The 15033-nt window shown below is 46.6% G+C and overlaps 1 protein-coding gene across 1 annotated transcript; it reads right to left on the bottom strand.

The window, feature by feature from the left end:
* Positions 1 to 4100: 4100 nt before the first annotated feature.
* On the bottom strand, positions 4101 to 13853 carry LOC139465364 (arylsulfatase B-like). Its single transcript, XM_071247072.1, has 8 exons — positions 13663 to 13853; positions 12385 to 12541; positions 9250 to 9362; positions 8011 to 8130; positions 7422 to 7544; positions 6576 to 6705; positions 5710 to 5863; positions 4101 to 4847 (listed from the first exon to the last, which is right to left on the bottom strand). Exons 1-8 carry the CDS (start codon positions 13765 to 13767, stop codon positions 4118 to 4120), a joined length of 1632 nt encoding a protein of 543 aa, XP_071103173.1. The 5' UTR covers positions 13768 to 13853; the 3' UTR covers positions 4101 to 4117.
* Between the last annotated feature and the right edge of the window lie 1180 nt (positions 13854 to 15033).

The following is a 15033-nucleotide window of genomic DNA, read 5'->3' as shown; positions in this document are numbered from 1 at the left end:
GTATGGGGTGTCTGTCTCACCTGTGTGTATGGGGTGTCTGTATCACCTGTGTGTATGGGGTGTCTGTCTCACCTGTGTGTATGGGGTGTCTGTATCACCTGTGTGTATGGGGTGTCTGTCTCACCTGTGTGTATGGGGCGTTTGTATCACCTGTGTGTATGGGGCGTCTGTATCACCTGTGTGTATGGGGTGTCTGTGTCACCTGTGTGTATTGGGTGTCTGTATCACCTGTGTGTATGGGGCGTCTGTATCACCTGTGTGTATGGGGCGTCTGTATCACCTGTGTGTATGGGGTGTCTGTATCACCTGTGTGTATGGGGTGTCTGTCTTACCTGTGTGTATGGGGTGTCTGTATCACCTGTGTGTATTGGGTGTCTGTGTCACCTGTGTGTATTGAGTGTCTGTATCACCTGTGTGTATGGGGTGTCTGTCTCCCCTGTGTGTATGGGGCGTCTGTCTCACCCGTGTGTATGGGGCGTCTGTATCACCTGTGTGTATGGGGTGTCTGTATCACCTGCGTGTATGGGGTGTCTGTATCACCTGTATGTATGGGGTGTCTGTATCACCTGTGTGTATGGGGCATCTGTATCACCTGTGTGTATGGGGCGTCTGTATCACCCGTGTGTATTGGGTGTCTGTATCACCTATGTGTATGGGGTGTCTGTCTCACCTGTGTGTATGGGGTGTCTGTATCACCTGCGTGTATGGGGTGTCTGTATCACCTGTGTGTATGGGGCATCTGTATCACCTGTGTGTATGGGGTGTCTGTATCACCTGTGTGTATGGGGTGTCTGTCTCACCTGTGTGTATTGGGTGTCTGTATCACCTGTGTGTATGGGGTGTCTGTCTCACCTGTGTGTATGGGGTGTCTGTCTCACCTGCGTGTTTGGGGTGTCTGTCTCAGCTGTGTGTATGGGGCGCCTGTATCACCTGTGTGTATGGGGTGTCTGTCTCACCTGTGTGTATGGGGTGTCTGTATCACCTGTGTGTATGGGGTGTCTGTCTCACCTGTGTGTATGGGGTGTCTGTATCACCTGTGTGTATGGGGTGTCTGTCTCACCTGTGTGTATGGGGCGTTTGTATCACCTGTGTGTATGGGGCGTCTGTATCACCTGTGTGTATGGGGTGTCTGTGTCACCTGTGTGTATTGGGTGTCTGTATCACCTGTGTGTATGGGGCGTCTGTATCACCTGTGTGTATGGGGCGTCTGTATCACCTGTGTGTATGGGGTGTCTGTATCACCTGTGTGTATGGGGTGTCTGTCTTACCTGTGTGTATGGGGTGTCTGTATCACCTGTGTGTATTGGGTGTCTGTGTCACCTCTGTGTATTGAGTGTCTGTATCACCTGTGTGTATGGGGTGTCTGTCTCACCTGTGTGTATGGGATGTCTGTCTCACCTGTGTGTATGGTGTCTGTCTCACCTCTGTGTATGGGGTGTCTGTCTCACCTGTGTGTATGGGGTGTCTGTCTTACCTGTGTGTATGGGGTGTCTGTATCACCTGTGTGTATGGGGCGTCTGTCTCACCTGTGTGTATGGGGTGTCTGTATCACCTGTGTGTATGGGGTGTCTGTCTCACCTGTGTGTATGTGGTGTCTGTCTCACCTGTGTGTATGGGATGTCTGTATCACCTGTGTGTATGGGGTGTGTGTATCACCTGTGTGTATGTGGTGTCTGTCTCACCTGTATGGGGTGTGTGCCTCACCTGTGTGTATGGGGTGTCTGTCTCACCTGTGTGTATGGGATGTCTGTATCACCTGTGTGTATGGGGTGTCTGTATCACCTGTGTGTATGGTGTCTGTATCACCTGTGTGTATGGGGTGTCTGCCTCACCTGTGTGTATGGGGTGTCTGTCTCACCTGTGTGTATGGGGCGTCTGTATCACCTGTGTGTATGGGGTGTCTGTCTTACCTGGGTGTATGGGGCGTCTGTATCACCTGTATGTGTGTGGTGTCCGTCTCACCTGTGTGTATGGGGTGTCTGCCAGTCATGATGGCGCTTCTAGTTGGGGTACACAGTTGAGACACGTAGTAGTTGTTGAGGAGGATGCCATTGTATGCAAGCCTGTCTAAATGTGGCGTTCTGATCTTTGACCCATGGAAGCTGACGTCACCCCAACCCTGACAATATTGAAAACGATACAGCACAGAACAAGAAGGCGTCTTCAACGACTGAGGGGTAGACCATTTGATTTCTAGGGTGGAGTTTGGTGGTAGGGGGTGGAGAGAAAAAACCCATCCTCAAAACAAAAGTTTCGGCCGCAATATGGCCATCATCAACACACAATATTTCGTGAGCAAAGCCATAATCTTTGACATCGAGACATGTGCATGACAATATGCCTGTAACACTTATTTATTGATATTAATTATTTCAAATCCTCCATTTCAAGATGTCATATCATGCAAGTCACTGTGACGTATCCTTGCACAAGATTATTGACCCAACTTGTCCCGCTGAGATAGGACTAGCACAGTTGTTGACTGTGATGTGACATGCCCATTAAGTTACCCTTACGAGGAACAAAACACAACATAAACATACTTGTATTGTCAATATGTGTATGGGGTGACACGTCTTAAAATGAAGAAGAAAAAACATGACTGTACCCAAACAACCTGGGCCCCCCACCCAAATATCAAATGGTCGTCAAAGGCTTCTTCAGCGATACGCCTACATACAGATACACATGACAGATCACAGATGCTAAATTATTCAAGTCCTATATCCACTGCCGTAAAATGACGCTTACACTAGGCAACATATTCACCATTCTTCAGTCAGTCATCTTCGTAAAAAGATTTTGTTTTATAAGGTTTACTTTGCTATGGTACTTGTGTGAAATTGTTTGTAGCTTCACAATCGCCCTGTTATTGCTCACCGAGGTATAACGTGAAAAATCGATGATTCAGTGTTACATATATTCCTTCAGTTAGTCACGGCAGTGTAGACACTTACCAACCTGTTGTTATTGATTATACTCACCAGATCATCCGCTACAATGAAGATAATATTCGGGCGCTTCGCCTGTGACGTCACACACACAAGCAGCAGCACAGTAATCAAAGCAGGTTTCATTGTTCGGTTGACAGCGCACCAGCAGATACGTTGACTACAATACAATAACTCGTACCGTTTAGCCTATAACGGACAATGTCGTACTGTTACTATGAGAAACGTTGCGAAGTATGACTTGAGTATGATCAAGTCATCGATAAGAATCATTAGATTATCTAAACTAATATTTTTTGTACCTCGTCACATGACCAAGATACGCCCACCAACTGACAGCTACAAGCCATAAACCATGTGCAATGCAAAGATAGCAATGTAGTGTTCGTGTTGGTAATGATTGTGTTTAAATAACAATATTAAAACACAACTCTTTCCCCTTACAACAAACTGACACCCTTTGTTGTCCTGTTTGCAGAGCTTGTGGGTCGACGTTTCGTCTTTCAGGACAACTCCCGTGTCCATCGCGCACGAAACGTCAACGCTCACAGGGAGACGCGTGCGTCAACGTCATAGGCCGCCGACCACGTTGGTTGAACTTGGCCAGGCGCTGCAAGAGGAGTGGAACAGGCCACCTCCCTCAAATCACCATTGGGATACTCGTACGCAACATACCTCGTCGAGTGAAAGAATGTTTGACAAATCGTGGCGCTATTATGCACTGCAGATCCAAAAACGTCAACTTCGAAATTTCCCATCTCACCCCTATCGTCCTTCAAGATCGTTGGCTAACTTCAATAACGGGTCTATTGTGTTTCCAATTGGTTCATTGTTATCATACAAATATAACTAGAAACTAATATTTGTTACAGTTTTGGAAACTATAAGTTATTTCCAAGTATCACCTACTAGTTTTGAAGAGTATATAACAAAACATCATCTTCTGTATTTGTGTCTGGTAATGGTTATTGCAGAGGAACAGAATGTTGTCCAACCAATATAAGTTAGTTGTCATCGTTGAAAATTATTTGTTAATGCCCAACAAACATGTCTGAAGTGACTCACAATTTCATATAAATGTGTTTTGTTTTGTTTTTAAATAGGGGGCACCTGAATGTTGATTGCTGAATACATGACAGAATACAACGATTAAGAAACATCTTTATTCACCATTCAACTTGTCTGCCGATTATATTTGGTATGCTGATCAAACCTTGTTCATCCTTGAGCCATGGGCCCCATGCACCACCGTGAAGGGCGGGATTGGCCCGCGGGTCTATCGGCCTGTTGGACGGCGGAACCATCGTTTTCCTATAGTCATCTATCCTGCGCAACATTGCTTGCACTTCCGCCGGATGTGACGCAGCAATGTTGTGGAACTCACACGGGTCGCTGGGAATGTGGAACAAGCAGGGAGCTACTTCTGGTTTACAGTTGAACTCAGCATTTAGCGGTTTAGGTCCGCATTTCACTTCAATAGGCTGACCGACGATGGCGATGTTGTCACTTAAGGGGTTGCCGCTGAGAGACCGGTTAATGTCGACAGCATCGGCTTCCGGTGGGGGATACCACGAGTCATATTTGCCGCCCGAGATATGTCCATTTACCAGCTTGAACTCGCCCACTCTTATAGCTGCAAAGTTTGCCGTTGGGTCGATGTTGTGTATAATCTCGCTTCTCACTGACTGGCCGTTGGTTGACAACATTTCCCACAAATTGAAACCGTCTGGTCTTTTGAGCTTGCTGACGTCACCTCCGGCCGCGTGATAGAGAGTGGGCAACCAATCAGTGATGTGCATCAAATTCTCCTGGACGTAACCAGATGTCAGGAGTAGAGGGCTGTAGATGAAGCTGTTTCCCCGCACTCCGCCCTCCCACATCGTGTTCTTGCAGCCCCTGTGAAAAAAAACCAGTATGGGCGTATCACTGCATTCGTACATTGAATTATTTAAAATGATACCATATAGCATGGTCGCCTTTGTCTAATGATCAACACCCCCATCATCTTCCATAGTCTGCTGACACTGTCACTGATTTCAGTAAACTGGAACATCCACTTTGTACTTCCCTCGTACATTAGGAATCTTATGATGACACGCCGTTAAACACAATCACCAGAAGAGAACAATCGTCGTTAAATCGATGCTTATATATCAAGCTTTCCATTGGTCGAGTCAAGCAGTTTTGATGTAAAGCCATACTGAAAATAACGTGTATGTCGGGACTGTGATGTAATTTCGCAATAACGATATATCGATTTATTCTATTACCCCGGTCAGTCGACCATTGTGGTCTACATTTACATACTCAACTCTCTGGGTGTGTAAAATCGAAGCTGCCTGTGAGACGCCTAAGGGTTAACATTCACGTAACCATCTCATACTACTGGGTACCCATTCACTGTTGAGTGAACAGAGGCATATTTTGAACAAAGTCATTTGCCGAAGGAGACACCACAAACTCAAAGTAACGCGGTCACCCATCCAACTACACTCCGCGACCATTTCTTAACTGTACCTGATCTTGTGCACAACACCACGTGACACCCCTTGAAGGAATTCAAACCAACGAGATTTGTAAGTTAAATCTAGGACCCATGAACATGTCTTTTCCGACACATTAACTCATCCAACGTTGAGTTATGCGGGAGTACTAGTTAGTTACTATACGTAAAGAACGCACCGTGGCCATGAGGCTACAAGTCTTATATCCAGTTCTTCCGTTCGAATTGTGGAGGGTTCACGCTATTGATTAATACCTGAGTGGCCAGTTGCAAGCTGCGTTCCTGTCATAGCCGTTCGTGGGTCCACCGTTGTCTGTTGTGAAGATAATGATGGAGTTGTTCAACATACCCGTCTCCTGTAGTGTCTGGAAGACGGTGGCGACGGAGTCATCCAACGCCGAGGCCATTCCTGCAACATCATCATGTGTTAGACGGCATCAGTGGCATCACCTCAAATACACAGTCCTCTGATCGTCCCCAATTCTCCCCATTAAGAAGAACCATAACTGTATTATACCAGGGATGATAATAGGGCTGGGACGGGTAACTCGGGTACCCGGGTCCGGCGGGTACTGAGTAGGTCCCGGGTACCCACAGGAATACCCGGACCCGTAGTTAGTCACGTGATATATTGTCTAAAATTATCTCGAACTATGGTTACAGTTCAAGTCATTAATGTTCGCTTTTCTTTCTGACTATGCATCCATTCTGTCCGATATGGTTGAATAAAGATATAACTTAACTTCAGTGTATGCATGACCTGATTGTTAATACGTGTATCTAAATACGTTTTGCCAGGGCTATGCTAAAAAAGTTACCAAACGGGCATTTTGATACATCTCCTGAGACATACAGTGGGTACCCGGGTAGGGTAGGGAAATAGGGGGCGGGTACCCAGGTAATAAATTTGGACTCGACCCAGCCCTAGATGATACTACCAGGGTGTCTCTATTTTTTAAGACATGCATACATAATATCTCTTCTATGCCGACTCCCCGGCACCCCCGAAAAGGTAAACGCCTATGACCTGCCTCAGTGCCCCCCCCCTACTCATAAATTATTATGTTAAGCAGCGTAAAAACCAAAAGCCCTCAATACAAAACAAAGAAGACAAAGATTACCGGCGAAAGTCTTTCGGGGAACGTCTTTGATGTTAGGGAATCTTTGGACATATTTATGAGGTGCCTGGACCGGATCGCCATTGTAGTTCCCAGCATGCACTGCTTGGTGAGCCAGCCACAGGAACAGAGGCTACAGAGACAGGAAATGACGTCACTGATTGCATGATGGAAAGTGAAGCAGACGTTCTTTGACTAAATGGAGAAGTGTGAAGCAGACAATCTGTTATTGCAAGTAGACATTCTCTGACTGCTTATCGGAACGTGAAGAGGACTTGTCTGATTTCAGTATAAAATGTGACACAGGCTTTTTGTCTTTGCATGGCGTGTTGTTAAGTTCGCACACGCTAATTACATGGCGTCACGTAAGGAGACAGAAACTGAGTTCTTGAAACGCTGCTGTACATGTCTCATGATCAGTTACTTTATGTATACCTACAAACAGCATTTTTAAAACCACATCATCATAGATGATCCTTGCAAGGACCGCATGTAAATGTATGCAACCTTATTGGGCACTGTAACCAATCAGGACCTCAAAGTATGGCAACATAACAGTTATTTTACAAATTCGAAAAGATTACTTTGAAAAAAACAAATGATAACAAACCTTATAAAGCACGGGACTTGTTCAGATTAAACTGAATTGTCAGTTATACTATCTGATACTGTTTGAAAGCTCGATTATTTTGGAATTACACATGAAATTTTACCGGAATCCCAGGATAAGAGTGTATTGAGGATCCAACGTGATCAATACGTTTGATAGAGTTGGGACACTTGAATACACCTCGCTATAACCACTGTTCAAAATAAAGTATTTCACAAAACGTGTTCCACCCTTCTTACCTGTGATGTATTGTGGAGTCTGAGAATCGTGGTCGCTTCCTGTGTGTACAGCTCCGTGGAGTACACCTCGCCATAGCCTCGTTCTATTGCCTGGTTCCGCCGGAAGTCATATCCCCAGTATCCCTACCAATGCATATTGTCTGACAATATTGTTATCTTATATTAATTGTATAATGAACAACATATTTCTCTTTTTGGAAAAAGGTTTATGAAAATATAATTGTATGCATGTATAAAAACCTCTGGCATCACAAAAGATAAAACGAGATTAATACAAATATGTGGTTTACACCTGATTAATGAATAAGATTATTTTCGTAATCTCTTGTCAAAACACTATTTTAGGCTTTTTTAGGATAATAAAACGAGGTTAAGAAAAGCATGTGAATGACATCTGTTGCTTGTGTGAATTATGAAATAGTGTTAGAAACTGACAGCGGTTTCCTGTATATACTGTTGCTGAGATACTGGAGGCTTTCTGAGCCAATAACTTCCAAATCATAAGACACCCGTTTGGTGTATGATGGAATAATAGGCATGTCCCTATCAAACATCGAGCAGTATATATGAGATAAAATGTAGCTATTACCCCCCATCCGTCCTCGGCGGAGTGGTCGTAGTAGTCCTCGTGGCCGACGTAGAAGCCGAAGAAGGAGTCGAAACCTCTCCTCGTGGGGATGTGGTTCTCTGTGTAGTGACCCAGGTGCCACTAGACATGTTAGAGGACGTAAGACCTATACTTCTGGAGTTAGTGTGTGTGTGTGTGTGTCTCGGTCCCCACGCTGATATAGGCAATAGCCTCTTATACAGTTATGAGTTGACGTTTATAATAATTAACCCCAAACCTGATATAATGGTCAAAAGCCACATAACACAAGTGTTGCTGAACACAGCGAGACCCGTTAGTCCGGTAACCCCATTAGTCTTGTAACCCCAATAGTGTGAATACCCCGTTAGTATTGTAACCCCGTTAGTCTGGATACCCCTTTAGTCCAGTTACCCCGATAGTATGGATACCCCGCCATACTGGATACCCCGTTAGTCCGGTAACCCCGATAGTATGGATAACCCGATAGTCTGGATACCCCTTTAGTCCAGTTACCCCGATAGTATGGACACCCCGATAGTCTGGATACCCCTTTAGTCCAGTTACCCCGATAGTATGGATAACCCGTTAGTTTGGATACCCCGTTAGTCCGGTAACCCCGATAGTATGGATAACCCGTTATTATGGATACCCCGTTAGTCCGGTAACCCCGATAGTACGGATAACCCGTTAGTATGGATACTCCGTTAGTCCGGTAACCCCGATAGTATGGATACCTCTTTAGTCCAGTTACCCTGATAGTATGGACACCCCGCTAGACCGGATACCCCGTTAGTCTGGTAACCCCGATAGTACGGATAACCCGTTAGTCCGGTAACCCCGATAGTCCGGATACCCCGTTAGTCTTGATACCATGTTAGTCTCTATACCGTTAGTCCGGTAGCTCCGTTAGTCCGGAAACCCCGATAGTCCGGATACCCCGTTAGTCTTGATAACATGTTAGTCTGGATACCGTTAGTCCGGTAGCTCCGTTAGTCCGGAAACCCCAATAATCCGGTTACCCCATTAGTCTGGATACCATATGTTAGCCTTGATACCCCGTTACTCCGATAACCCCGTGTTTAAAATGAATTTGACAAAGCGTGAAAAAGGCAAATATAGACCTCCAATCGTTTTCATGACCATCAAATGTACTGCAAAGACTAGTAGTATTCATATACATGTATAATAATCGTTATTTATATTTATCAAAGTGCAGTAGAGAGCATACGTAGCCCATACCTTTCCCACTATGTGAGTGGCGTACCCGAGTTCCTTCAGATACTGCGGCATGATGGTCTCATTCAGGGACAGGCCATACGGAGTGGCACCCCCGATCAAGCCGTGCTGCATGCCTGCGTTGGAGAATGTGTGGGTTAACGCAGCTTTGAACACCATAGTCCAATTATATCACGTAATGTCAAGTTAATGTAGGAGAAAGGTCAAATCCATCCTCGGCTATCGTGTATCGAAATCCATCCTATTATAATTTATACAGTGGGCTCATTGGACAATATCTTTGCTTTGATTTCGGTTGGAATGACATGGCGCTGAAGATAAACGTCTATGCCCCTCATCTGAACGTATGGAGTGCCTCCCGCTAAGTACTGACCCCCTCACCTGCATGTATGGAGTGCTAAGTAATGACCCCTTACATGTATGGAGCGCCCAAATACCGACCCCTCACCTGTGTGTATGGGGCGCCTCCCGGTCAGTACTGACCCCCTCACTTGTATGTATGGTAAGTACTGACCCCCTCACCTGTATGTATGGTAAGTACTGACCCCCTCACCTGTATGTATGGGGTGTCTCCCGGTAAGTACTGACCCCCTCACCTGTATGTAGGGGGTGTCTCCCGGTAAGTACTGACCCCCTCACCTGTATTTATGGTAAGTACTGACACCCTCGTCTGTATGTATGGGGTGTCTCCCGGTAAGTACTGACCCCCTCACCTGTATGTATGGGGTGTCTCCCGGTAAGTACTGACCCCCTCACCTGTATGTATGGAGTGCTAAGTAATGACCCCCTCACCTGTATGTATGGGGTGTCTCCCGGTAAGTAGTGACCCCTCACCTGTATGTATGGGTTGTCTACCGGTAAGTACTGACCCCTCACCTGTATGTATGGGTTGTCTACCGGTAAGTACTGACCCCCTCACCTGTATGCATGGGGTGTCTCCCGGTAAGTACTGACCCCCTCACCTGTATGTATGGGGTGTCTCCCGGTAAGTACTGACCCCCTCGTCTGTATGTATGGGGTGTCTCCCGGTAAGTACTGACCCCCTCACCTGTATGTATGGTAAGTACTGACCCCCTCACCTGTATGTATGGGTTGTCTCCCGGTAAGTACTGACCCCCTCGTCTGTATGTATGGGGTGTCTCCCGGTAAGTACTGACCCCCTCGTCTGTATGTATGGGGTGTCTCCCGGTAAGTACTGACCCCCTCACCTGTATGTATGGTAAGTACTGACCCCCTCACCTGTATGTATGGGTTGTCTACCGGTAAGTACTGACCCCCTCACCTGTATGTACGGTAAGTACTGACCCCCTCACCTGTATGTATGGGTTGTCTACCGGTAAGTACTGACCCCCTCACCTGTATTTATGGTAAGTACTGACCCCCCTCGTCTGTATGTATGGGGTGTCTCCCGGTAAGTACTGACCCCCTCACCTGTATGTATGGAGTGCTAAGTAATGACCCCCTCACCTGTATGTATGGGGTGTCTCCCGGTAAGTACTGACCCCCTCACCTGTATGTAGGGGGTGTCTCCTGGTAAGTACTGACCCCCTCACCTGTATTTATGGTAAGTACTGACCCCCTCACCTGTATGTATGGGGTGTCTCCCGGTAAGTACTGACCCCCTCACCTGTATGTGTGGAGTGTCTCCCGGTAAATACTGACCCCTCACCTGTATGTATGGGTTGTCTACCGGTAAGTACTGACCCCCTCACCTGTATGTATGGGTTGTCTCCCGGTAAGTACTGACCCCCTCACCTGTATGTAGGGGGTGTCTCCCGGTAAGTACTGACCCCCTCACCTGTATTTATGGTAAGTACTGACCCCCTCACCTGTATGTATGGGGTGTCTCCCGGTAAGTACTGACCCCCTCACCTGTATGTATGGAGCGCCCAAGTACTGACCCCCTCACCTGTATGTATGGGTTGTCTACCGGTAAGTACTGACCCCCTCACCTGTATGCATGGGGTGTCTCCCGGTAAGTACTGACCCCTCACCTGTATGTATGGGTTGTCTACCGGTAAGTACTGACCCCCTCACCTGTATGCATGGGGTGTCTCCCGGTAAGTACTGACCCCTCACCTGTATGTATGGGTTGTCTACCGGTAAGTACTGACCCCCTCACCTGTATGCATGGGGTGTCTCCCGGTCAGTACTGACCCCCTCACCTGTATGTATGGGTTGTCTCCCGGTAAGTACTGACCCCCTCACCTGTATGTATGGGGTGTCTCTCGGTAAGTACTGACCCCCTCACCTGTATGTATGGGGTGTCTCCCGGTAAGTACTGACCCCCTCACCTGTATATATGGTGAGTACTGACCCCCTCACCTGTATGTATGGTAAGTACTGACCCCCTCACCTGTATGTATGGTAAGTACTGACCCCCTCACCTGTACGTATGGGGTGTCTCCCGGTAAATACTGACCCCCTCACCTGTATGTATGGGGTGTCTCCCGGTAAATACTGACCCCCTCACCTGTATGTATGGTAAGTACTGACCCCCTCACCTGTATATATGGTGAGTACTGACCCCCTCACCTGTATGTATGGTAAGTACTGACCCCTCACCTGTATGTATGGTAAGTACTGACCCCCTCACCTGTATGTATGGGGTGTCTCTCGGTAGGTACTGACCCCCTCACCTGTATGTATGGGGTGTCTCCCGGTAAGTACTGACCCCCTCACCTGTATGTATGGGGTGTCTCCCGGTAAATACTGACCCCCTCACCTGTATGTATGGGGTGTCTCCCGGTAAATACTGACCCCCTCACCTGTATGTATGGTGAGTACTGACCCCCTCACCTGTATGTATGGTAAGTACTGACCCCCTCACCTGTATATATGGTGAGTACTGACCCCCTCACCTGTATGTATGGTAAGTACTGACCCCCTCACCTGTATGTATGGTAAGTACTGACCCCCTCACCTGTATGTATGGGGTGTCTCTCGGTAGGTACTGACCCCCTCACCTGTATGTATGGGGTGTATCCCGGTAAGTACTAACCCCCTCACCTGTATGTATGGGGTGTCTCCCGGTAAGTACTGACCCCCTCACCTGTATGTATGGGGTTTCTCCCGGTAAGTACTGACCCCCTCACCTGTATGTATGGGGTGTCTCCCGGTAAGTACTGCCCCCCTCACCTGTATGTATGGGGTGTCTCCCGGTAAGTATGGCTGTGCGGGTGGGGCTGCAGATGGGGGACACATAATAGTTGTTCAGGATGATGCCCTTGTACGCCAGGGAGTCAATGAACGGAGTTTTGATGTCTGAGCCATGGAAGCTGGCGTCATGCCATCCCTAGAAGCAGAACAACATGTGGTTGACAGCGTGAGCAACGATTCACGACATCGGGTACAGTCATACCCACTCAGGCTACATCACGTTACACGACGTCGGGTACAGCCACACCCACTCAGGCTACATCACGTTACACGACATCGGGTACAGTCACACCTACTCAGGCTACATCACGTTACACGACGTCGGGTACAGTCACACCCACTCAGGCTACATCACGTTACACGACGTCGGGTACAGTCACACCCACTCAGGCTACATCACGTTACACGACGTCGGGTACAGTCACACCTACTCAGGCTACATCACGTTACACGACGAAGGGTACAGTCACACCCACTCAGGCTACATCACGTTACACGACATCGGGTACAGTCACACCCACTCAGGATACTTCACGTTACACGACGTCGGGTACAGCCACACCCACTCAGGCCACATCACGTTACACGACGTCGGGTACAGTCACACCCACTCAGGCTACATCACGTTACACGACGTCGGGTACAGTCACACCCACTCAGGCTACATCACGTTACACGACGTCGGGTACAGTCACACCCACTCAGGCTACATCACGTTACACGACGTCGGGTACAGTCACACCCACTACATAACGTTTCTACCTCTTTCCAGCGATAGAAAAACTGTTTTAGTCCGCTAGTCCTTATTATGATAACATATAGCAAAACCCTTCATAATGGCAAATTGTACTAGTCCTTTTGATACCTTAACTATTGGGCAGTATGGCAAGGCCTTCAGGACTAGTGCCAACTTCTAACGCCGTATTCTCATTAACTTTACTCAAGATTACAACAAGCATGTCTTGTGATAACGTCATGTCGTTAAACCCTGAGAGCTGACCTAGATGTCATATCCGATGGCCTAGTCCCTATTCATAGTGAATCATAGATATTGTAGATAAAGTACAGGTTATACCAAATCAACAGGCTGATGATAAAATCGCTACCAGGCAGACAACACACTACACACTCGGTTCAACAGACACGGTAGCCTAGTAGGTAAAGCGTCACGCCGCAGACCCGAGTTCGATTCATAATTCCTTGTGGTCTTCCTTGGGTGTTCCTGGACCCGTTGTAAAGCCCACACTTTCCACTTACCATGTCATCAGCGACGATGAAGATGATATGAGGACGGGTTGACTGTAGTGCTACACGCTGAATGACCGTCAGCAGACACAGGGCCAGCATCTCAAACCACATCATAGTGTACGTGTGGTGTACGATGTACTGTATGGTGTAGTGCACAAGGCTCCTGCGATCTAGACGCGGCCGGTCAGGAATTACTTAACGCTACACTCTGGCATGACCTTAGACTCATATCTTTCTAAATCTAGTCGTTATCTACATTAGAATTTACTCCACACTTATTCTGCATAAGAGAATCTGGCTGTCGTTCTTCAGAAAAACTTTAGCGCTACGACTGTCGTAAGTCTATCTTAAGGTATGGGAGTTAATATCACCTTAGTGCTAAGATCGCTTAGTGCAAGGGCAGGTGGAATGTTGAAAAAAACAAGATTTAATTCCTATTGCCATTTAGTAGGCAATGATGACATGGATAATAGAGCACCGTGATATACACTACACGTGTTGGTTTAATGGTATATATAATGATATTGTGAGTGTTCTATTACTATGTTCAGTGTGATCGCTGAATGGGTTAAGAACAGTTGAAACTGGCCAAGGTGTAACATATGTAAGATCACTGATACAATAAGCTCTTTGAACTCTTTAGTGTACGTGTGGTGTACGATGTACTGTATGGTGTAGTGCACAAGGCTCCTGCGATCTAGACGCGGCCGGTCAGGAATTACTTAACGCTACACTCTGGCATGACCTTAGACTCATATCTTTCTAAATCTAGTCGTTATCTACATTAGAATTTACTCCACACTTATTCTGCATAAGAGAATCTGGCTGTCGTTCTTCAGAAAAAACTTTAGCGCTACGACTGTCGTAAGTCTATCTTAAGGTATGGGAGTTAATATCACCTTAGCGCTAAGATCGCTTAGTGCAAGGGCAGGTGGAATGTTGAAAAAACAAGATTTAATTCCTATTGCCATTTAGTAGGCAATGATGACATGGATAATAGAGCACCGTGATATACACTACACGTGTTGGTTTAATGGTATATATAATGATATTGTGAGTGTTCTATTACTATGTTCAGTGTGATCGCTGAATGGGTTAAGAACAGTTGAAACTGGCCAAGGTGTAACATATGTAAGATCACTGATACAATAAGCTCTTTGAACAAAGACTGACCTTAGAAGGATTGAAGTATTGACTTATCTGTGTGGCGAGAGAGGGAAACAGATGCCATGTATTAGGTAATGTAGACAGTATCGATACTAGTAGTACTGTCTTCTATAAGACGCAGGTTACATGGAGGTCATTGAATGGACAAAGATATCAAGGAGGCGATCACAGCAGGAGCTTTTACAAACTAAACTCGCTGTTCACAGAAGTGAA

This window comes from Haliotis cracherodii, unplaced genomic scaffold (genome assembly GCF_022045235.1).
Source record: "Haliotis cracherodii isolate W230 unplaced genomic scaffold, xgHalCrac1.p SCAF_18, whole genome shotgun sequence".
Lineage (NCBI taxonomy): Eukaryota > Metazoa > Mollusca > Gastropoda > Lepetellida > Haliotidae > Haliotis > Haliotis cracherodii.
Note: the sequence above shows the minus strand (reverse complement) of the source record. Positions and strands in the feature narration are given on the sequence as shown.